Source organism: Ambystoma mexicanum, chromosome 10 (assembly GCF_040938575.1).
Source record: "Ambystoma mexicanum isolate Mex_15411 chromosome 10, UKY_AmexF1_1, whole genome shotgun sequence".
NCBI classification, from domain to species: Eukaryota; Metazoa; Chordata; class Amphibia; order Caudata; family Ambystomatidae; genus Ambystoma; species Ambystoma mexicanum.
In genome coordinates, this window is record NC_090932.1 from 1,639,279,648 (window position 1) to 1,639,304,809 (window position 25,162).

Here is a 25,162-nt window from a genome sequence, read left to right on the forward strand (position 1 = left end):
ACACCTCCATGGAGCATCCAGCACATCCATTGAGCATCGGACATGCCCACGGAGCATCTGACACATCCATGGATCATACGACAGGTCCATGGATCATACGACCCATCCATTGAACATCCAACACATCCATAGAGCATCCAACACATCCATGGAACATCCAGCACATCCATGGAGCATTGGAGACCTCCATGGGGCATCGAACACCTCCATGAAGCATCCAGCACATCCACTGAGCATCGGACATGCCCATGGAGCATCTGACACATCAATGGATCATCCGACAGGTCCATGGAGCATCTGACACGCCCATGGAACATGGAGCATCTGACCCATCCATGGAGCTTCCGACCCATCCATGGAGCACCTGACCCATCCATGGATCATCCAACACATCCATGGAGCGTCCATGGAGAATCAGACACATCAATGGATCATACGACAGGTCCATGGAGCATCTGACACGGCCATGGAGCATCCAACACTTCACTGGAGCATCTGACCCATCCCTGGAGCATCTGACCCATCCCTGGAGCATCCGACCCATCCCTGGAGCATCCGACCCATCACTGGAGCATCCGATCCATCCCTGGAGCATCGAACACATCCATGGAGCATCGAACACATCCATGGAGCATCGAACACATCCATGGAGAATCTGACACATGGATCATACGACATTTCCATTGAGAATTTGACACTTCAATGAATCAACTAAAATGTCCATGGAGCATCCACCATGTCCATGGGGAATCCAACAAGTCAATGGAGCATTTGACACGTCCAAAGAGCTTCATATCATCCACATGACAATGCCAGATTCCTTATGAGTGCTACCACATCCAGGGAAAATCCCGTAGGTTCATGGCACTTTCGTGGAGCATTTTACATTCCACAGAACATGGGAAGGATCCATGGAGGATGGGACACATGCATGGAGGATGGGACGCATGCATGAAGGAACGGACACATGCATGGAGGAATGGACACATGCATGGAGGATGGAACATATCTATGTAGCATCTCTATTGTGTATAGAGCAGCTGACAAGACCACGAGCCACAGATACATCATTGGGACAATAAATGAATTGATGGAAGATAAACCACATCCATAGAGCATTAAGCAAATCGAGGGATCATTTGGCACATCCAAGGAACATCAAAAAACCCATGGAGCAACAAATCCATCCATGGAGCTTCTCACTGATCGATCTATTGTCACATCCATGTAGCATGTGACCCCTTCATGAAGCATCTATACATCCATGGAGTGTATAACTTATTCATGGAGCATTCAAACCCTATCCAAGCATCTTCTGACACACCCATCTAGCATGCAACCCCTACATGGACCTTCTAAGCATCTATTGCGCTTCTGACACACCCATGTAGCATTCAAGCCCTACGTGGACCTTCTAAGCATCTATTGCGCTTCTGACACACCCATGTACCATGCAACACCTACATGGACATTCTGAGCATCTATTGCGCTTCTGACACACCCATGTAGCATGCAACCCCTACATGGACATTCTAAGCATCTATTGCGCTTCTGACACACCCATGTAGCATGCAACCCCTACATGGACCTTCTAATCATTATTTGAGCTTCTGACTCACCCATGTAGCATGCAACCCCTACATGGACATTCTAAGCATCTATTGCGCTTCTGACACACCCATGTAGCATGCAACCCCTACATGGACCTTCTAATCATTATTTGAGCTTATGACACACCCATGTAGCATTCAAGCCCTACGTGGACCTTGTAAGCATCTATTGCGCTTCTGACACACCCATGTAGCATGCAACACCTACATGGACATTCTGAGCATCTATTGCGCTTCTGACACACCCATGTAGCATGTAACCCCTACATGGGCATTCTAAGCATCTATTGAGCTTCTGACACACAACGTAGCATGCAACCCCTACATGGACCTTCTAATCATTATTTGAGCTTCTGACTCACCCATGTAGCATGCAACCCCTACATGGACCTTATAAGCATCTTTTGAGCTTCTGACACACCCATGTGGCATGCAACCCCCACATGGACCTTTTAAGCTTATGACATATCAATGGAACATGCAACCCCTCCATGTGGTATATACTTATCCATGCAGCTTCCAACACCCCTGTGAAGCATGAAGCCCCTCCTTGGAGCACCTACACATCCATGGATCTTCTAGGAGATCTACGATGCATGCAGCCCTCCATGGAACAACTACACATGCATGGAGTGTATAACACATCAATAAAGCATCCAAGCCCTCTATGGATCCTCTACATTTACAAGCACCTTCTGGCACATCCATGTAGCATGCACACCCCCTCATATATCATATACATATCCATGCATCTTCAGACACATCCATGGAGCATGCAACAACTCCACACATCCATGAAGCTTCTGACACATCAATGGAGGATAGAACACCTCCATGGGGCATCTACACATCTGTGGAGTTTCTAATACGTTCATGGAACATGAGTCCCCCCCCCATCTCAACCATGGCCATCTACATATCCATGGAATTTCTGACACAACTGTGGAGCATACAATACATCCATGAAACATCTGCACAAGCCCAATCTCCCGTAAAAACAATATGGGCACCACCATTTCCATGGCGGCAGCTGCCAGCGAGAGGAGCGCTGGGACCGTCGCACAAAGCTCCAGTCCCGCAGGTAAGTGGATAGGGTGAGAGGGTGAGGACGAAACCTTGCGGGATGTCTTTGGGTGTACGGGGAGGGTGGGGACCTGAGGAGGCAACAGGGAGAGGCTCCCTGTTACCTCCCCACAATCATGATGGAGCCACTGGGGGAAGGGCCTCGGGTGGCTAGAAAAAGCAGGAGGTACACTGTGTGCTCTCATCTGCTTTTCAAGCCACCTGACTGGCAGAGCACCCTTCAATGGGTGTGAATCTGATTTAAGTATCATGTAACCCATCCATGGACCATCCACAACTCCACGGAGCGTCTAACACATCCATGGAGCGTCCACAACTCCACGGAGCCTCTAACACATCAATGGAGCGTCTAACACATCAATGGAGCGTCTAACACATCAATGGGGCATACAACCCCACAATGAACAATATACATATCTATGAACTTCTAATAAATCCCTAGAGCTAGCAACATCCCTGTGGAGCGTCTAATACTTCCATGGAGCATTCAACATCCCAATGGAGCATCTACACATCCATGGAGCATCAGACACAGCCAAGAAGCAGTCGACAGATGCCATCACCTATTGGAAAGTCTGACACAAGCACTGAGGAATCAACAAATCCATTGAGAATCAAACAGGTCCACAGAAGACCACCAGATCCAAGCAGCATCCAACACATCCATGGAAGACCACCAGATCCAAACAGCATCAAACATATCCATGGAAGACCACCAGATCCGAGGAGCATCAAACAGATCCATGGAAGGCAGATCCAACCAGCATCAAACAGATCCATGGAAGACCACCAGATCCAAGCTGCATCCAAGCAGCATCAAACATAATCCATGGAAAACCACTAGCTCCAAGGAGCATCAAACAGATCCATGGAAGACCACCAGATCCAAGCAACATCCACCATATCCATGGAAGACCACCAGATCCAAACATCATCAAACATATCCATGGAAGACCACCAGATCCGAGGAGCATCAAACAGATCCATGGAAGGCAGATCCAACCAGCATCAAACAGATCCATGGAAGGCCACCAGATCCACACAGCATCAAACATATCCATGGAAGACCACCAGATCCAAGCAGCATCCAAGCAGCATCAAACATATCCATGGAAAACCACTAGCTCCAAGGAGCATCAAACAGATCCATGGAAGACCACCAGATCCAAGCAGCATCCATCATATCCATGGAAGACCACCAGATCCAAGGCGCATCAAACAGATCCATTGAAGACCACCACAATCAAGGAGCATCAAACAGATCCATGGAAGACCACCAGATTCAAGGAGCCTCGATAGAGCATCAAACGCATTCCATGAACCTGCCTTCATATTCATGGCAGATCACCAGATCCAAGGACCATTGTAGCCTCCATGGAGCATTGAACAGGTTCATGAATAATGCGTTGTATCAATGGATAATTGGACCATCAATGGAGCATGCGTGACATCCATGAAGAAAAACTTTGGATGATTGAACCAATTCTGAACTCCCAAATGGCCTGGATTGCACGGTGCAAGTCAAATCGGACCATATTTCATCACTAACGTGCCTGTGACTGCTGTTTATGGAGTTGCATACTGATGACATGTCTTCTAAGAACTTGCTCAACACATGCAATGGGCTGTTCAACAAAAGCAATCCCAGCATCCAGTTTACTCCATCGATCCAGGAAAACGTATTGCCCCCTCCCCTGAACTCGCACCTCATCTGCAAGAAAGCTGGACGGAAGGCCCCAGAAGAACTCACCCTCTCCTTGAGCTTGCGGATCTCGCTGGGTATCAGGCAGTCCGCCTTGGCGATCAACGGAACGATGTTGACCTTCTCGTGGAGCGCCTTCATAAAGGCCACGTCAACCGGCCTTAACCTGGCAAGAGAAGGAGGAAGCATGCAGGGCATTACAGACACCTCATGGCCCAGTAACATCTTCCACCAGCCTACTATGAAAGAATATCCCTTCACACTGAGGGCAAATGGCAACAGTAAATATTGTGTTCACAGACAAACATACTGACGTATAGCAAATCAGAAGACTACTGGTCAGACCAGTGCCTCTGAAACTTCAGTAGCCAACCGTGCACTAGAGCAGTGGAATGCAATCCAAGACCCCCTGGAATACGGTATGGTGGGCTGTTGAGCAGCAATGCATCTGAAGGCAGCTCAACCTTCCCTTTTCCACACGCCGGTTGGCTAGCTCCCGAATTAAGCATCCCTAACATGGGCTACTTTGCAGGTTCGAATCCCGGCAGGGCCCACTCACCCCTTCATCCTTGCGAGGTCGGTAAATTGGGTACCATTAAATTGGCTGAAAATCACAGCCATTATTAAAGTTCTCAGAAGTGCTCAGAAGTGGGGAGAGTCCAACATGAAGCGCTATATAAAAACCTGATATTACTAGTGTATAAAGCAACGGTGAGTCCCTAGACAGAGATGTGTCTCAATGTTGTGCTTTGTAATGGGTTATTTATAACGCGCTTAATACCAGAGGTTTCTAAGCGCGGACCCGGGGATCGAACCTGTGTTGCTCTGCGTCGTCTTGCTTCCAAAGCGAGCGTGTTGCCCCTGAGCTATCCTCCCGAGGTGTGGAGCAACAGCGATCCACCCACCAGCAAAGCAGATCAACAAACAGAACCCTTCTATATCCATGGTTATCGCCACAACCCTGTCGGTTTTCTGATCGACTTAAAGGTAAACAATGTTGACGATGAGGATAGCTCAGGGGCAAAGCTATTGCCTTATGAACAAGATGATGCAGAGCAACACAGGTTCGAACCCTGGGTCTGCGCTTAGAAACCTCTGGGTATTAAGCACGTTATAAATAACCAATTACAATTACCCAAATACATAAACACCGTGTTCTGTATACAGCTCGTAGATGTTTTTAAATGCTAACTATTTCACAAAATAATGGAAGCCATGTCAAGGAATTTGACTCAGAGCAGCAATTGTGGCCAAGTTGTGGAGCTGGGATTAGAATCCAGGACTCTGTGTATACATGTATAGAGGCATGTATACATATGCGCAGAGACAAATCCTGTTGGAAGATGAGGCACCTAGGGGCAAGCACCTTGACTATGCCATTGCCCCCTGTACCACTGCACCCCTCCTTGGTCTCCCACTCTGTCTTTGCTCCCACACTGCAATTACTCCCCTGTGTCTATCCCAAGCCTTTTCTGAGTTTTGCTGCCACCACTCGAGCCCTGACCGAAGACGGTGACACCAGACATATCTGCCTGTCCTGTGAAGGGTACATGAGGGCATCCTTGCACAGACATGGGCGTCGATGGCAGACAGCCTCACCCCACAATAGAAACACCCTGGGTAACAGAACACAAAACACATTGAAAAACACAAGAGGGAAGTGGCTACGCACCCGTGGCCGAAGGGCGAGATGAAGTAGAGGCAGCAGTGCACGCGGTTGTCCTGGATGTTCTTCCGGTTCAAGCCGCTTTCGTCCCGGAAATACTGTTCAAACTGTTGGTCCACATAGTCTGTGATGGCCTTCCAGCTGTAGGGGACAGGAAAGACACCAGAAAGTGTGAGTAAAGCATGCAACCGGTTTATATTCACCTCCACAAACGGCACTGTTTCCGGGGGCCTAACAGAGCCCATGCAGAGGGAGGAGGGGGTGAAAGTGCACATGTGTGAAACTACCAGCACTTCTACCTCCTTATACAGCATCTCCGCACTTCAGCCTCACATTCTATTTCAAGAAAGGAGGCTTCATATAATGCAAAACAATCCTTACTACTAACACCACAGCAGTGAAGAAAAAAAACCTTAACATAAAACAAGTTTCTTTTATAGTATAAAACCGAAAGTTTGTGTTTTAACAAAACTGAAAATTGAGAAATCCCAAACAAAGATGGAGGACAGGTCATGCCTTGCCAACAACCAATGAGCAGCACTCCTCCTCCATATAAGTCCTTTCCTCTAAAACCACCTCTTCTTTCTTTGCTGCTGACGCCACAAGCTAAGTTACTCCTTTCAGTTGTGTACTTTGTTGCTAGTCAGTGTAATATTGCAGTTATTTTGTAGCCTTTGGTGTCAGGCTTTGTTCTACTGTTTTGCACAGTGTGTTTTCCCTCCTGGGTCACAAGCCTAGTTTTTTCTTGTTTATGAGGGTGTGTCACTTTGCCTGCCTCGGCAAAGGCCTGCCCCCGCATACTTCTCAGCTAATTAATGTTCCTTGCCATACGCAACCGCTGCGTTAACCCGGGTCAGGTTGCTGTGGTCGCATAGAAACAAACGTTTGTTTTGCTCTGTCAGGGTCTGACCACCGGGCGGCGAGCATTTTTCTTTCTTTGTCCCCATTATTCAGCTCCGACGCGGGCGGACCTTCAGAGTCATCGTGTGTGGTGCTGCAGCTGGTTCTCCCTCACTTCGGCAAGCTCTCCCGACTCGGGCTAGCCCCGCCTGCGTGACACTTGCTCGGCCGCCAGGCTTGTCGCTTGCTTCTTAAGCAAGGTGTTTCCTCCGTTCGCTGCCAGTGTTCAGGCATTCTTTTGCCCACCCTCTCCTTATTGGGAAAGCAGATTTAGGCACGCCGCCTGCTCGACATTTATAGTAAACATCATTACAGTGCCTTAATGTTAACACGCTTATTTTCACTACACTTTGGGCCCGATTCATGACATTTTTTGCACGCTTCAAAGTGACTTTGCACTGCTGAAAAGTGACTTTGCACTGCAGACACAAACCCTGATTCATTGAACTGTGCAAAGTGTACTTTTACAATTCAAAGTTAATGCAAAGTCAGTGAAAAGTCATGTGTGCAGTACAAAATTACTTTGCACAGACTTTGCACTGCAAAAATACACTTGCAAAAAATTCCATGAATCGGGCCCTTTGTTCTCAATGAATTTTCACCCTGTGTGTTGAGTTAGTATTTTAAGTTGCTGTTTCCTCCCATAGTTGCTTCCCTGTCACTCTGTTAACATAGTAGCTAGCAAGGGCGGCGAGGAGCCTTTTTCAGCCGATGTGAGTACTCAGGTTAGGCCTGCAAAGAAAAGTGAGAATTTGGGGGTGGTCGCAGAGGTTATTTCGGCCAGAGGGTGGAGGGAAGTGTCCCTTCCGGCAGAGCCTTCAGTAACATGAGTAATACAGGATACAAAGGGTTCCCCCTTTTCTTCAGCCTTTGATAGACTGATTAATAAAATCTCTGATTTTCACCCTCATTCTCATGCAGGGCCCTTGCTTCCTGCGCACGTGCCTCGGAAGTGCTCTGCAAAGTCCAAACATTTGGAGGGGCAACACAGTCCAGTCTCCAGTTCCCCAGGTCAGGAGCTCTCCCCAAAAAGGGGGCTAAAGCGGAAAGGTCTGCAGGAGGGCCCCTCTCATCCACATTCCTTTTCTTCCTGAGCAAATCAGTCAGGGGTCGGCCCAGATACTTATGGGTACTTAGGGGTCAGTCCCTTATATACTCATATCTTCTGAGGATAGTTCTGAGGATTCAGATTCCCCTCCCAAAAGACAGAAGAAGAAAGGGACCTCTCTCGAGATCTCCCAGAGTGTTCATGGTGCCTTGTTGGACGATAGCGGGGTGCCTTTCTTCGATCCTTTCCTCATTCAACATCCCAGGTCAGCGGAATGGCACCCGACTGGGACTGTCTCCACCTTCTTTAAACATTGGATTAGGAGACCCTTGCCTAAAGAGGATAGAAATAACCTTCGCTCGGAGTATCCCAGGCCAATCATTCCCTGTAAGTTGCCCCTACTCCAGATATTGACCCGCCCATGGTTTCATTTCTATCACAGAAAGGGAAGGACCCCAAAAAGGGGTTGGATAAGGACTCAAGGGGCTGCCAAGATAAATTATTGGATATCCTGGCTCCACTGACACAGATTATTGAAATGGCCGAAGATGCGTTGCTCTCTAACACGCCTTTATATGTGCAGGCCCTGCGGGGCCGGGTACAGGGGGCTAGTTGCCAGCTCTGCATTTCCAGGGAATGGCGTAAGGCGCTCCTCATGAGGATCGACTCCAACTTAGCAGACATGGCGGAACGGGAGGCAGGTCTCTAAACCCATGGCAATTTGTTTGGAGAAAGGTTCATTAAAGACCTGCCGACTTATGTACATACCTTCACAGCTTTGGATAATGCACAAGCTAATATCAGAAAGGTTTTCAACCCAGAGATTTTTGGTAGAGCTGGAAGAGGTAAAACCCACTCCTCTGGCCTTACCCCCCAGAGCTCTTCCCATCCCAGGCAATATGCATCCAGAGGTGCACACAAGGACTCCTCTGCACGAGGGTCCCAAGCCACAATTCTACCCTCAGAGGGGGTTCCAGTGGAGAGGACGTCTAGGCAGAGGTGCTGGGGGAGCTTGGACAGTTCCAGGTAATGCCACATGTTTCAAATGTTTCTTCCCACAGAGGATTAGGGGAAAATTGGCTAAGTGTGTTTCTCAGTGGGAGGTGCTCACTTCAGATCCCTGGGTGTTACAAACCGTAAAAGGTTTTCAAATAGAGTTTTATTCCCCTCCATGACAGCTGACAGGCCCTCTGCCTCTCTTGACCGACAAAGCCAAACAAAAAGCAGTCGATGCAGAAGTCCAGGGCCTGAGGAGGGGTCTCGTCCTGTCATACATTTGCGGGCCCTCAACACTTTTGTGGTTTATCGACATTTCAAAATGGAGGGAATTCACCTGCTCAGGGGCATGGTTCTTGCTGTGGACTGGATGGTCAAGATCGACCTCAAGGACGCATACTTGGAAGTACCAGTTTACCCTCCTCACTGGGAGTTTCTCCAGTTCCAGTGGAGGACTCGCATCCTGCAGTTTGCCTCACTCCCGTTTGGCCTCCCCTCATCCTCAGCCCGGTGGAGTTTCACCAAATTGATGAAGCCGGAGATGGCTCATCTCAGATCAAAGGGTTACAAATAATCATATATTTGGACAACATGCTCCTTCTGGCGCAGAAGCTTCAGACGCTTCTGATTTATCTAGCTATAACGGTCTCTCTTTTACAAACGTCAGGCTTTGTCATAAATGCAAAGAAGTCAATTTTCCATTCCACGCAATATATCCAATTTCTGGGCTTCAGTATAGATTCCATGCAGCACATCCTCCTGCTTCCAGTCAGCAAGCTCTCCAAAATCCAGAAGGAGATTCGACTCCTCCTCAGGAAAGGGGCGGTTTCCCAGAGGCAGTTAGCCAGGGTAGTGGGGATGCTGTCAGCCACCACTCAGGCCATATTTCCAGGCCTCTGTCATTTCAGAGCCTTGCAACACCTCAAAGGTAGGCCTCTGTGCAAGAACCGGTCTTACTCACAACTAGTAGTCCTGTCTCCCGAGGCCAGGGTATAACTTGTTTGGCTGCTCAAGCACATTTCGTCTCGGTAGGATAGCTCAGGGGCAACGTGCTCTCCTTGGAAGCAAGACACACGGTGCTACACAGGCTCGATCACTGGGTCCGCGCTTAGAAACCTCTGGGTATTAAGTGCGTCATAAATAACATATCATATCATCTCATAGATGCCTGGAATGGCAGGGCGATTTTTGGGTCATCTCAAGATTTCATTCTGGAGTCGTATGCCAGCAGGGGAGGCTGGGGTGCCAGGATAGGGCAGATGTGCACTGGGGCAAAGTGGTCCGAACGAGAGAAATCTCTGCATATCAACTGTCTGGAGCTGTTGGCAGGCTCTTTTGCGGTCAAGAGTCTTCTCCTAGATCAGGGGAATTGCTGTGTCCTCCTTCGGATGGACAATATCTCCACAGTTCATTCAGGAAACCATCAGGGGAACTCAGTCCAAGGACCTAGCAGATCTGGCGAGGGATTTCTGGCACTATTGTCTGGGCAGAAACCTTCTATTGAAAGCAGAATACCTTCTGGGTCCCAGCAACGCAGTGGCAGACTGGAACTCCAGACATCTCCAGGACAGAAGTGCCTCGATGTTGAACAAAACCATTTTTTCCAGGATCCTCTCGCTCTCTGGGGTCCGATTCACATAGATCTCTTTACCTCCAGGCTCAATTGCCAGGTGCCCCGTTTTTGCAGCTGGAGACCCGATTCCTACCAAGTAGCAACCAACGCTTTCCTTCAGGATTGGTCAGACCCCATGTCTTATGCCTTTGCCCCTTTCACTATGCTAGCGAGGGTCCTAGTACAAGTAAGCAGACAGGCTACATCTATGGTCATGGTGGCGTGGCCCCCTCTCAGGTGTGGTTTACGGCCCTTTTGGAGTTGGCAGTCGAGGCTCCTTGAATTCTTCCCCTTCACCCTCATGTCATAACGGATCCAGCAGGTCACCCTCAACACTTGGTCCTTCAGGGGCATCTCTTCCTTATGGCCTGGAAGATTACAGCTCTTCCTGGTGCCTCTGAGGACCTTCGCAGGACTCTCTCTGTATCATCAAAGACTCTTGGGCAGTCTCCACCAAGTTGGGTTACTCCTCAGCATGGAGCCGGTGGGTGGGCTGGTGCGTCAGTCGGCACCTCAATCCCGTTTCTGCCCCTCTGGTAGAGGTGGTTAATTTCTTGGTTGAATTGTTTAAAGAGGGTTAAGCGTACAGAACTGTTAACGGGTTCAGATTGACCATTCCTGCTGGACATGTGTTGGTAAAGGGAGAGCTGGTGGGACGGCACTTCCTAGTGCGAAGAGCTCTTAAATCTATTTGCATCCAGGTCCAGCCTAAAACTAGATACTCCATCTTGTGGGATGTCAATTTGGTCTTTAATTTGTTTCAATCTTGGCCTAGTAATGACGAGTTAATCTTGCAGCAACTCTTCGCCAAGCTTGCCATGTTATTGCGCCTTGTTTCTATCAAAAAGGGTTTCAATTGGATATGGATAGTACAGTGGTTTCTCCTCAAGGGCTCAGCTTCTTTATCTCTACGAGAACAAAATGTATGATTTTTTCAGTTTCATATCCTGCTTTTCCAGAGAATCACAACCCATGTGTGGTGCAATGTTCAAAATGTTTTGAACAGAAGACTGTGGGACATATCTATGATATGATATGGCATTTGTATCGCACCTTGAAACACTTGTGTATAGGCGCGTTACAAATGCCATATCATATCATAGAGCCCCATGGGATTGTTCATTTATATAGCGCCTACAAACAGGCACGTGTTTCAAAGGGCCCTCTGTACCTTTCAGCTGCTCATTTCTTACCGTAGGTCCCTTAAGCTTGTCTCCCGGCTACTTTAAGCAGGTGGGTAAAATGGATCATGAAAGAAGCCGGTTTGACGTTTCTTCTTTCGGGACTCATTCAGTACGGGGTGCCATGGCTTCCAAGGCCACCTTCCTGGGTGTGAGTTAGGAGCACATTTTAAAGGCAGCTGATTGGTGCAAAAAATCCACATTCAAGACTTTTTATCATAAGCCTATTCAACATGTTGCTACTGATGTAAAGCTAGGGCTTTAAACTTGCATAATATGAAGCCTCCTGTCTTGAAATAAGAATGAATAATCCCCCTCACTAACGTGAGAGGGGGTTTAGATTCTATTAAAGACAATGAGACGAGTATTATCCTACCCACCTGTTTTTATTTTTCCTGCAGCTTCTGGGTGAGGTGTTTTCGATCCAAGCAAGTTCCGGGAATGTTAAAGAGTTCAGTGGTGCAAGCAAGCGTCTGATTGGTTGCGGATTCTGCTTTCACGTTACAGTCTTTGGTTCTCCAGGATGGAGTCTGTCATGGGGCAGTTTCAGAATAGGAGGTGGTCTTAGAGGAAAGGACTTATATGGAGGAGGCTCCCTGCTCATTGGTTGTTGGCAGGGTGTGACCTGTCCTCCATCTTTGTTTGGGATTAAGTGCTTTTCAGTTTAGTTAAAACACAAACTTTCAGTTTTATAAGATAAAAGAAACTTGTTTTATGTTAATGTTTTTTCTCTTTGCTGCTGTGGTGTTAGTACTAAAGATTGTTTTGCATAATACTCGCCTCCTGTCTTTAATAGAATTTAAACCCCCTCTCACATCAGTGAGGGGGATTATTCATTGTGAACTTTTTACAAGAAACAGTCAATTCATTATGGGTGCAGGCTTTAGGGGTGGTTGCGCATAACATTGTACAAAAGTTAGGGATTTGACCACGGGAGGGCGCTATGGGATCAGTTTTGTTTTCTACGAATGTAATTTGGCTGTTAAAGTGAGCTTGACCTTCCATTTTCTCTGCTGAGAGATTGATTGAATTAAAACATGGGTCCGGCTGTAGAGGTAAACTGCTCCCTTCTCTCCCTTCCCTACACAGAAGGGCGTGTCATTAGTCGTTATTACTCAAGGGAAACAAGCCAAGTAAAATTGCAACAAGTTGCCACGATGAAATCATTTTGTGGTGTGAAATATATGACACCATTGTGTGTTTATAGCATAAATTGTGAACTGAGTCAGATCTAGTGATAATACAAGATTAGATTAAATTATTTGCCCCGGATCACACACTTTTTAGAGAGATGAAACTGGGATTTGAGCCCAAATAGAATTGTAAGCATTTCCCAGGGCTAGTTTGTTCACACATATGCTAAGGGTTGGGTTTCAAGAGCTAAAATAATTTGTTTTGTACGCATGACTTGAAAAGTACAGAAATCACATAATCAACTGACCTCATAATATAAATATTGTTATACGTTTATGTTTATGTTTATTTAGTTTATATAGCGCTTTAAGCCAAAGCGCTTGCAACCATGCTGAGCAAAATTTCCCCTCGTGCTGATGTAAAGCAACATATCCTTCGGGTTTCAAAACTTAATTCTCTAGATTTAGACACACAATGAAAGAAATTGTATGATAAGGTCATCAGCTTGTAGTCGACACTCTGCCCAGCATGCAACTTTATGCGCCCTCCTACTTCTAGTCAGCCAGCAATCGCACCTCCTGAGAGACAGCAGTCACTCCCAGTGGCTCATTCACTGCTGTGTCTGCAATCGTCTATCTAACACTAAGCACGCCACTTTCAATCCACTGTTGAAACAAAACAACATGTTAAAAAACAATCTGGAAGATTGCAGGGGGAGCCATTGCACCATTGTGCCCTTAAAATACCAACCAAGAGGCAAATCAGAGCTGTTACAGTCTATGTTTCAAGCATTCGATAAGCTGTGAAAAGCTGATCTTGCACCCTGGCCAGTCCCAAAGAAACATCTCTGGCATACAAGCAAAGTCAGGACTTTTACTCATCCAGGCCATATTGTGCAGGTTGCAGGACACCGGCCATAAAATCAGGATTGTCTTGCAAAATAAGGGGCTGGGCCATTCTAGCCTGGATTTGGAGAGACTGTTCACCAGGCGTCCCCAAAGCTGTTCCCTGGAAATCAAATCCACTCCGTGTTTTCAGAATATGCTACACTGCAGGGGTCGAAATTCAGATTCAAGAAGCAGGAGCTGGAAGGAGCTGCTGGGTGTCGAGTATTACCTTCTGACCCGCAGTTATTCATCTGACGCAGGAGATGTTAAAGTCTCAAATGTTTACTTAGGATAGTGTATGCATAAACAAGATGTGCAGAAGATCAAACGGTTCTCAGAAAAAAAGCTTCATAGATATAGGAAGCCACTTTTTATTCACTCTGGAATGGCTGATAAATGATAGTACTTCCCTTTAATTTGAAATCAAGTGCCTGAAAATGCATGACCACACTCATCCTCTTTGTGTTGCTATGTTGTCCTGTCTTGCCTCTAAAAAATACCTCTTTCGCTTCCCTTGGCTCACCTATTGGTAACGGTGGACGAGCCATCAAGGCCAAGCTCTCGGGAGGAGAGCGAGATAGGTGGGATGGAGGCTGGCACACTAAGCAGTTTAAATAAACCAATGTCCACACCGAGGCATAGTGTGTGTATGTGATATCTCTTAAGTGTGGGCAAATCCGTTTGCTGGCCGCACTAGGCCTGATCCCTGATCGTGTGTAAAGGTGGGGTAGCTTGTGGGGCTTTGTCTTGTTCGTACCCTGCATAGCTGAAGCGCAGTGAGCATGCCTTGGGTGCAGCGCGATGACATGTGACATGGGTTTAATACCCTGGTTGGGCTGACATATAGTTTCGTCCTCCCAGCCCACCGAATTTAGGGCCTGCAAGAGTCCAGCATGAAACGCTATCAAGGCTAAGCGCAGAAAGTTGCTGGTCATAGGGTGGGAATAGTCATGGTCCTATAACCATTAGGGTCAGCATAAGAGTAGGCAACCCTATACTCTCGCATCCAAAGGCCAATATTAGGAGAAATTCAGAAAATACAAAATTTGTAGTAGCCAAGCCTAGAGGTTATTTCTGTTCTGAGGGTATACAAATGCCCCAAATACTCAAAACGAGATGGGTATAGTGAACCAGCTCCACCCCCACCCCCACAAGTGATCACACACAATTCCATGACACCAGTGATTTCTGTGCACAACTTTTTCTGCCATTCATTCCTCCACAGCTTATCAGAATCACGTGATGTTATTGCATGCCATTAAGTAGTGTTCCCAACGAAGCGGAGATGAGTGCATTAAGTAGCAACTGTAGGGCAGAATTGAACCAGGAACAGCTGCAAGAACATGTTTCGCCGCTTTCACCTGATGAAGGCAGGACCTTGAGACCCGTACGCCCTCAAATTAAGAAAAGGCTGCCACCCGCCAGCGGTGTCCTGGTTACTGTACACTAACCCTAGCCAGGGACTCATCCAACCCAGAGTTAGACTTTCGTTCTCAAGAAGCAGGGACGGGGGATGTGGGGGGGGGGGTCATCAATGTCATAAGGGGCCTGTTCTTCATTTGTGCCCGCCAAGAAGGGTCCAAATCGCTGGTTGTGCAACTGATACCAGCAGTGCGAGGAGGTGCAGAGGACTACCATGAAATCTCCAGAGTTCCCTATAGGCCAGTCCACCCCTGCCAGGGTGCAGAGGACTACCATGAAATCTCCAGAGTTCCCTATAGGCCAGTCCACCCCTGCCAGGGTGCAGAGGCCCACCGGGAAATCTCCAGAGTTCCCTATAGGCCAGTCCACCCCAGCCAGGGTGCAGAGGCCTGCCGGGAAATCCCCAGAGTTCCCTATAGGCCAGTCCAACCCTGGGCGAAGTGGACTAATGCATTCACTCCAGGGGCCTGCGTTTGACCTCATGGTCACAGGTTCGAATCCCGGCAGGTCCATTCAGCCCTTCATCCTTCCGAGGTCGATAAAATGAGTACCATGAAGTCGGGTAACAACAAACACCTGTGGGTGAACGTGTGCCTTACAAATACACCTATTATGTTAGCCCTGCTGAGCAGGGGTGGACTGGTCTATAGAGAACTCTGCAGATTTCCCGGTGGGCCTCTGCACCCTGGCAGGGGTGGACTGGCCTATAGGGAACTCTGGAGATTTCCCAGTGGGCCTCTGCACCCTGGGCCTCTTTTATGTGGTATTTCCAAATGTTCTCATAGGGAAAGCATTGGGCTTGCTGAAAATGTGTAATTTGGGGCCTCTCGGACATTATTTCCAGGGCCTCTTTTAGTTCCCAGTCAAGCAGCGGCGGTGATGGTGGACTCTAACCAGAAGGGCCCCTTGGAATATCAACCCGCCTGTCCACGGGAGACTGGCCTACATCAACCCGCCTGTCCACGGGAGACTGGCCTGGACTGAGTAGTGTGCCTTGCCACCGTCTTCACGGCTCTTCACGGCTCTCCATGGCTGTCGGCTCGGGCCCTTGGCGTCTCTTATCCCAGTGTGACCCTTCCTTTCACGCCTCCTGGCACAGGGGCCATGGGTTCGTGGAAATACCGCAGGACCCCCCACTCGCCCTCATGGCGGTTGTGTGAGGAAGGCTGATTTTATCAACAGCTGCACAGAGATCTGGTATATATTTCTGTAGGTAGGTATTGAGGTCACATACCTGAGGAAAAGGGGGCGGGTGGACTTTTAAGGCCGCGTGAACCCGATTGGGCTGGAGTAGGCTCTTAAGCCAGGCCCACTTCTCTGTGCCCGTGGGCACTAGGTGCCTGCGATTTGCCTGATCACCTTGTGATCCGCCCATTGGCTGCTAGAAAGCGAACTTTGCCCACAGACATCGCGTGGGCATGGGCCAGGGCGAGTGCATGGCCAGGGCCCTCGATCAGGCCATGAGCAAACTGGCCGAAGCCCAAGCATGCAGAGGCTCCCAAGGTCTGTTGGCTCAGCGCCGGTCGGGGTCATCCACCCACCTCTTGACGTCACTCCGCAAAGACATAGATGACTCTTGGTGGCTGCAACTCTTTCTCTCTCAGGCGTGTAGTTTGTTCGTCTCTTTATCCTTCTTCGGGGTCGGTGGTGGGTGGGGGGCGACACTCCTTCTCTTTCACTCACTCCTCTGGGAGAATGGTGCTCCATACCCCACAGAAACTGCTGTGTACACGGCATACGTGTGCTACCAGAGATCCCAGGCCTTCATGGTGATATACAGATGTGACTCATACAGCTTTACCTACGCACACACACGGTACACACATATGCATGAACGTAGACATAAATGACACGCGTACACATGCACGCAGACACACGGCAGACCCTCACACAAACACGCATATGCATGCACGCAGACATAAATGGCACGCACGCACACATACACACACACACACGGCACACCTCCATACAAACATGCATGCACACAGACATAAATGACACACACACACACACACGGCACAAACCCACACAAACACACATATGCATGCACGCAGACATAAATGACACACACACACACCCCCACACAAACACACATATGCATGCACGCAGACACACTTACCACACACACGCGTCGCAGCACGCCCATCTTCATGAAAAAGCAGGCCTTTTCCAGTCACTGCCACAATGTTACTACCTGGACATAAAATGACAACGACTGGCAAATACCGTTAGTACCTGGAGATTTAATGACAGTGCTTGCCAAATGCCAATCGCATTGCTAAACACAAGCCACAACTGTTGCCTTTGTCAAAGCTTATTGTAACAGAAAATCACTGAAAGGAACAGGTGCAAACACACACTTTGCTTATAAATGAAGTGGCTGAAGGCAGACTTGGCTGAGACATTTTTATTTCACTAGCAGCTGGTTTATAACTGCAATTAAGCCAGTACCTTGCAGAATATTGCTTAGAAATAACAACGGAATCCCCTTAAAAGCACGGAGCCAGCTCCAAGAGATACCAGGGAGCTTGTTTTGGGTGGGGAGAGCCAGGTCCTGGGTGGGAATTAACCTAGGTCCTACCATGACAGCTGGCAGGCAAGGGGTGGTTATATTCCCCCCCTCTCCCCACACAGGCACATGCATGCAGGATGGTTATATGGTAAAAACCTAGCTAGTGACCACGTGACAGGCAGCAATAGGGACACAAAGAGGGAGGCTGATATAAGAGTAATTATGAAGCTACATTGCAAGACATCATAATAAAAAAAGGTGCAGTCAGTCCACCTTGCTCTGTGTGGCGGGTGACTTATTTATTTATTTTGTCATTTATATAGCGCACAAAACCCTGAGGTATCTAGACTTGCTTAAGGGAATGGCATCGGGCTGTATTTCAGTCCCTATCGTGTTGGACAGGTCTGCGACCTTTGACCTCAGTGACCATGGCATGATGCTGGGCACTCTCCAGGGCATGGTTGGGGTTAGCAGAACAGTTTCTGGCTGGGTTCCAATGTCTCACAGGTGAGTCAAGTCCCCCCCTGGGGTCCCACAGGGATCAGCCCCCTCGCATCCACTGTCCAATGTGAGGTCCGACCGTCACGTGGCCTCTTCTGGAGGCGTGGCCCTTACTATCATCAGTATGATGAGGTCAAGCAGCGCTATCCCTCATTCCAAGTCGGCCGTGAGTTGGCCCTGCCATCCCTGACAGTCTGTCTGACTGAAGGCGCCACTTGAATGAGGCAAGATGGCTGAAATATTATCCAGTCAATAAACAGACAATGATGGAAAGTTCTGGAGCATGCCCCTTCTTACCCCCGGCAGCGTGTGGCGCGCCGTTAATCAATGGAGCGCCAGGTGCGCTGTCTAGCAGCCCGGTTTGGTGGTAGTGCAAGCGAGCAATGCTGGTATCCACTGTGCTTAGGCCAAATATTTTAACCTCAAGGAAGCCATTGGTTTAGTTCAGCTTTACAGGACCTACCCGAGGGCCATCCTGGGAGCAATGGGCCCTAAAGATCGAGTTAAAGGCCCGAGCAGAGTAAGGGCAATTAACAAGGTTTACAGGCTCAGAACTCCCAGTATGGCCTCAGGGAGGGGCATTTATAAACCTGTTATGGTTCGTGTTGGAGTGGGATGTTGGGAAGCTATATAAAGTGAGGCAATCTGTCTGGGGTGATTGCTGGGAACTGGCTGTTTCCCTGGTTATTCAGTGTGCGGACGGAGGGGCAAGGGGCGAGGCTTCTTAAACCTGGCTGGGCTGCATCTTTGGGAGAGTGGCCTCTGTGCCAGGTAGCATATGCCAGGAGCCATCTGGGTTCAGGTAAGGGACAGGGGGGGATGGGGGAGGGGCGACCTGGGGGTTTCAGGAGTACCCGGGCTGCATCCCAGTTATAATCTGTGTGGGAGACACTCAGGCAGCTAGAGAGGGAATTACCAAATCTATCAATGAAACTATTTGAAATTGATATATAATTTGAAGATAAGAATCATTTTGACATTGACTAAATCGTCTGAAATTGATGCCCTATTTGAAGAGGAAAGAATTTTGAAACGTGAGACTCCAATTTGAAACGGATATTTCGTTTCATCATCAAATCATAAGCAAGTGAAATTGGGGCTCAAAGCAAAGGATACTCGGATGTTTTTTTCTCATTGAGTTATCATGTTGGGCGCCCCTCAATATCAGAGTACCCAACTCTTGCAGCCCATCAATAGGAAAATGACCAGCTAGCTGGCAGACTCGCCATCAGCGGCTCATAGGCTGCACACAATTACTTATAGCTTGCCCTATGTACACCCCAAAGTCCAAACACATCCACACAAAAGCATGGATACCAACCAACCCGCATTTTACCCAGCAAGCACCGCCGGTAGGCGGAAGCCGTCGGAGGAAGGCCAGGAGAAAGGCCGTTTGCCTCCTATTCGCCGATGGGCGCTGCAAGCTGCTGATTTCTACACACCCATATTCAAGGCCGCATAATGTGAGCTAAATGAGCTTGGGCCCTAGATCTACCTTCGGATGCGGATGCACACCACCGGCGCCAGGAGTCTTGTTGGGGTAAGTTCCCTACCACGCCTAGCTGATCCCGCTATCCGCGCACAATGTGCTGTTGACACTTCTGAACCTGCACGCGCTTTGCAAGTGACTTACCCGGCCGTACCTACTGCAACCTTTATATTCTTCCACGCTAATCATGTTGTACTGTCCATGTGCTGCATTTACCGCTACCAACATTTAATATTCCTCCTTGGTCATCTAGTATGTATTGCTAGGCATCCACTATGTATTGCTAGATATTCATCGCCATTATGCCATACTCGATTGTTTGAATAGTCATCGCCGATCACTCTAGCATCTGTAAGTACCTAATAGGCATTTTTAGACACTGTGCCTCCTTTGCTGCTGGGCTTTAAGGTTCATGGTAACCATCTGACACTCGCTGCCACGATTTGCCCAAATCACCATAAACCCAACACAAAGTTACACCCAGGACCTACTGCCTGCACTATTACGCTTTGCTGTCAGCCGCCCTCTGCGTCACCCTCTACCCACTAGCTCCCCACATCACATTGTGCGACACTTTTATTAATTTTGTATTGCACATGGATTATCTACCTACTGTACTCTTTACCTAACCTCATCACCCCTAAGCGCGCCCATCTGCACTCGCATCACCTCATTACATTGTTTACCTTTCTGGACTCAATCTCACTACAACCTGTATCCACTATGACCTCGCACCCTAGTCCCGCTACCACAACTATTTCTACACTATCGTGCTCACCTCCATCCTGCAACACAATATCGCACAATCCATACCTAAATGAGCCAACCTTGTGGTTACAACACTTCACCACCAAACCCACCCCGAACCAACCATGCCCTACGCGCATCAGGAATGCCAGGCTTTGCTCTCGCTTCTATTACTACTCAAACACACATCTCACATCACGGAACGGCATCTCTCCTCACGATTATACTTCATCCTGGCCTAACACTGCCAGGTCCAAAATCACCACAGATGAACCTCACCACTACGCTTATTCAGTTGCCTATCCCCAAGCCGATGGAGCAAACCTTGTGCCACTCCAGTCCGGAACCAAAGACTAGCAACCAGATGCCACCACTGGTCCTACCACCTGAACACAGACATCAGGGACAATTCGGCCAACTTAACCCACACCCCAGATACCTCACTATCGGGTGAAGCCTCCCCAGCCAACACTCCCAAGACCCAAGCTAAACTTAAAGGTGCTCTCATTAACGCCCGCTCTGTTTCCGCTCACGCGCTAGACATCGCTGACTTCATTGTGACTGAAAACCTTGACTTTCTGGCTGTTACAGAAACCTGGCTACATGCGGCATCTGGCCCTGGCCTGACCCTCGCCATTCCCAATAACTACTCCATCATTAGATGTGATAGGGACACCAATCAAACTAAGGGGGGGGATCAGCGTTTATATTCAAGAGCTCTCTTAACTTAAGAGTCGCTAACAGTCATCAGCTACCCTCTGCTGAACTACTCTCAATCAAACTCCCAATCTCTCCCAATCATACTGCCTTAGTACACCTCATCTATCGGCCACCTGGTCCTACGTCCACTTTCGTAGAAGATATCTCTTCTATCCTAGCATCCAGCACCAAGCCTAAATCCCAAATTATCTTACTTGGTGACCTTAATCTAGGCTATTTGGACACGAATGACACTAAAGCCGGTGACCTAGCCAATGTCCTATCTGACTTTGGCTTCACTCAGCATGTCAACGTACCTACCCATATCAAAGGACGTACACTGGATTGGGTTTCTGACATGAATTGTGCACTAAACTTAATCTCGGTGCTACCATGTGCATGGTCCGACCATCACAAAATAACATTTTCTATCAAATCTTGCCCATCTATGGATAAACCTTGTACGGCGCCACCCACACTTACTCGTAACAAGAAGGATATCACAACTGAGAAACTACTCCCACTCATCCTACCACTATTAAATTCGGTCACCACAACCTGTGCTGACCCTACCGTTCTGGTGGACACCTACAATCGAGCTATGTTAAAAGCCTTGGACTCCATTGCCCCACTTAAACAGCGCAAAGAAAAATCACGCAACCATCTCAACCCCTGGTTCACCCCACTTCTACGAGAACTTCGCAAAGATAAACGCAAAGCTGAGTCTCTCTGGAGAAACTCACCTACGCCAGAAAATAAAATTAACCTTCTATCCATCACCCTCTCCTACAAAGAAGCCATACTAGCGGCAAAAAAAGAAGTCTATAACAACAGGATCACACAAGCTCAATCCAATTCTAAGGAACTTTTTAGAATTCTGAAGGAATTAGAGTCCCCAGCCGCCCCCATCGACACCTGTACCCCTGACACCGAATGGTGCGCCAACATACAAAAAGCATTACTCAACAAAATCACGACACTCCAAGCTAAAATTAACACAAAAAAAAACCCATCACCGTGACTCAGCAGGGAACCCCCAACCCTCCAACATCTCATCCCCCATTCATCCATTCAAACCTTTTAGCTTCTCACCGCTTACCACTAGGGAAGTGGAAATTATCATCAAGAAGCTAAAACCTTCTAACTGTCAAGGCGACGCCTGCCCAGCACCAATCATAAAGGAAGCAGCACCTGAGCTCGCTCCCTTTATAACATCCTTCACCAACTCCTCTTTTAAATCTGGCATAGTACCTAACAACCTCAAGGATGCTTGGGTAATCCCCTTAATCAAAAACCTAATTTAGACCCTAATAATCCCACCAACGATAGGCCCATCACCACGGTACCCTACCTCCTAAAAATCCTGGACCGTGCTGCATATCTCCAAATTCAAGATTATCTTGACAAAAATAACCTATTAGGACTCAGGCAATCTGGTTTCCGACCGAGACACGGCACTGAGACAGCTCTATTAGATCTAAAAACACAAATTGAGGATCTAAAAGACAAGGGCAAACAAGCGCTCCTACTCCTCTTAGATCTATCCGCCGCCTTCGATCTGGTGGACCACCAAATCCTTTGCCAGCATCTCAAAACGGCCGCCTACTTCTCCGATGCAGCCACCTCTTGGATAAGCTCATTCCTTGCCAAATCTATGAGAGTCTTCTCACCCTTGGCCGCGGCTGACCCAGCACTTGTCCTTTGCGGAGTCCCACAAGGCTCATGCGTATCACCTACGCTCTACAATGTCTTTACTAAACCACTCTTTGATATTCTTGACCATCTGGGTGTCACCTACACAAATTATGCGGATGACACACAGATACTCATCCCGATCACTGGTGACTATGTAACTGACGTCAAAGCTCTTAATGCAGTCTACTCCGTCATCCAGGCGTGGATGGCCCACCACGGTCTCTGCCTAAACGATGAGAAAACTGAGCTACTCATCCTCGGTTCTCAATCCAAACTTGCAAAACTTGACAGCAAATACGATGCCTTCATCATTGATGGTAACATTATCAAGGTCACTAAGGTCACTAAAACACTCGGTATTTATTTAGACTCGACCCTCTCTCTCACAAGACAAACCAACTCAGTAGTTTCAGCATCTGCGCACACGTGCAAACTAATCACTGCTTGCCGCCCCTTCTTATCTACGGACAATTGCTTGATCCTTGCCAGAACTCTCATCTTATCCAAAATTGAATACTGCAATGCCCTTTACTTGGGAACCAGTCAAAAAATCATTGACAAACTTCAGGTAACCCAGAATAACGCCATCAGGGTTGCTCTTAATATACCTAGGCGCACCCACATCTCCTCCACTAGACGCAACTTACGATGGCTCACCATCTCATGGCGCATTGCCCTCAAAACACTGGTTCTTAGTTACAAAGCACAGAACAACGCTGCACCAGCCTACCTGTCAGAGCGCTTCACACAACACACAGCCCACAGACCCCTAAGATCTGCACAAGCTAATACACTCATCATTCCTAGCTTCAAGCTCCAGACTGCCAGAGGCTCGAGCTTCCCAGTCCTGGCAGCCAAGCTCTGGAACTCACTTCCCAATGATCTCAGGAATGTCCCCTCCCTTCAATCCTTCAAAAATAGTGCAAAACAATGGCTTTATGAGCAAGACGAAACTTCAGCCTCCTTTTTGTAAACACTCACTGCACGCTGTACCAATCCTATCACTTCTGTATATATTGGGTCGACTAACTACCTTGTAAATATATGTATATTTCTTTGCCTTATGTATATTTATACTTTGTAATATGTAACTGCCTTCCTGTAACTGCCTTTCTGTAACTTCTCATTGTAACCCTTCCAAACATGCGCCCTGATGCCCATGGGCAGGCTGCGCAATATAAATAAATAAAATAAATAAATAAATAAATAAATGGATAGGTCATTATAGGTCCAAAAACGAAGCGAGGTGGCGTAGAAACGATTATGTTCCAAGGGAGCGACGTAGGAGTCCCCCATTGGCAGATTTCCAAGCCATACGAGCCGCTATGAATCGGAAATTCAATAAGCCGTCTGGACATTGGCCAATTAGAGGGGGACCTACGTGACTCCCAAGGTCACCGCCAGGGCCGGCCCTAGGATTTGTCCGAGGTGCGGCAAATGAAGTGCAGACCCCTTAATTTGCATTTGATGAAATCACAGGAAGTGACATCATAAGATAATGACCACTGCATATGTAGGCAGCAGCAAAAAAATGGTTAAAAAAAAAAAATATATATATATAATATCACTTATTGTCAAGTTTATATAATGTAAATGGTGCTGCTGGTAACTTCTATTCCTTTTGCCCGGTGATTACGGGATTGGTGGGTGAATGCCTACCTGGGCTGCCCACATTGCCAACTGCGTGTCATCCTGAAGGGCTGGGAGAGGGACAGGCCTGCACTGTTGTTTGGGGGGTTTTGTGGGATATGTTTAATTGCGCTGGAGGAAGGCACAGATTGTGGGCGGCTAACTGATGCTTTGTATGTGCTTTCAAAATAAAAATGCCCCTTTGCAAGAACACCTTGTCCAAAACAATGGTCTCTTTAAATAGGCCATTACTAGTAAATCACACCCACTTTAAGAAGCACATATCGCCTACTGGGCCACTGGGAGGGGGGCATTTGCCTCGCCAGCATTGCAGCAGGAGGTTGACAGGTGACAAGTTGCCTCAACAGAAGAAACAAAAGGGAGCCAAACCTCGAGATAAAACAGCTTTGCTGTCATCATGCAGGCTGCAGCGTGTGCCGCCCGCGTACTCACAGGGCACTGTACCAAGCGTAGGTACACTGAGCACACCGACCACGGTGCAGCCTGCAAGAACATGTGGCCCTATGGGCCTCGGCATGGGGCCCTATGAGCCTCGCCATGGGGCCCTGTGAGCACAGGGCCCAGTGCACCTGCACATGCTGTACACACCTAGCGCCGGCCTTGGTCACCGCCAGTGCTTCAAGTAGGG

General features: G+C 48.1%; 1 protein-coding gene across 2 annotated transcripts in view; it reads right to left on the bottom strand.

The window, feature by feature from the left end:
* Positions 1-25,162, bottom strand: part of SEPTIN5 (septin 5) — a 513,411-nt gene that overhangs the window by 29,950 nt on the left and 458,299 nt on the right. For both annotated transcript variants that reach the window (XM_069620050.1, XM_069620051.1), the window contains 2 exons: positions 6,068-6,202; positions 4,444-4,561 (listed from right to left, as the gene is read on the bottom strand). In XM_069620050.1, the coding sequence (XP_069476151.1) occupies positions 4,444-4,561; positions 6,068-6,202 (253 nt within the window). The remainder of the gene's footprint in view (positions 1-4,443; positions 4,562-6,067; positions 6,203-25,162) is intronic.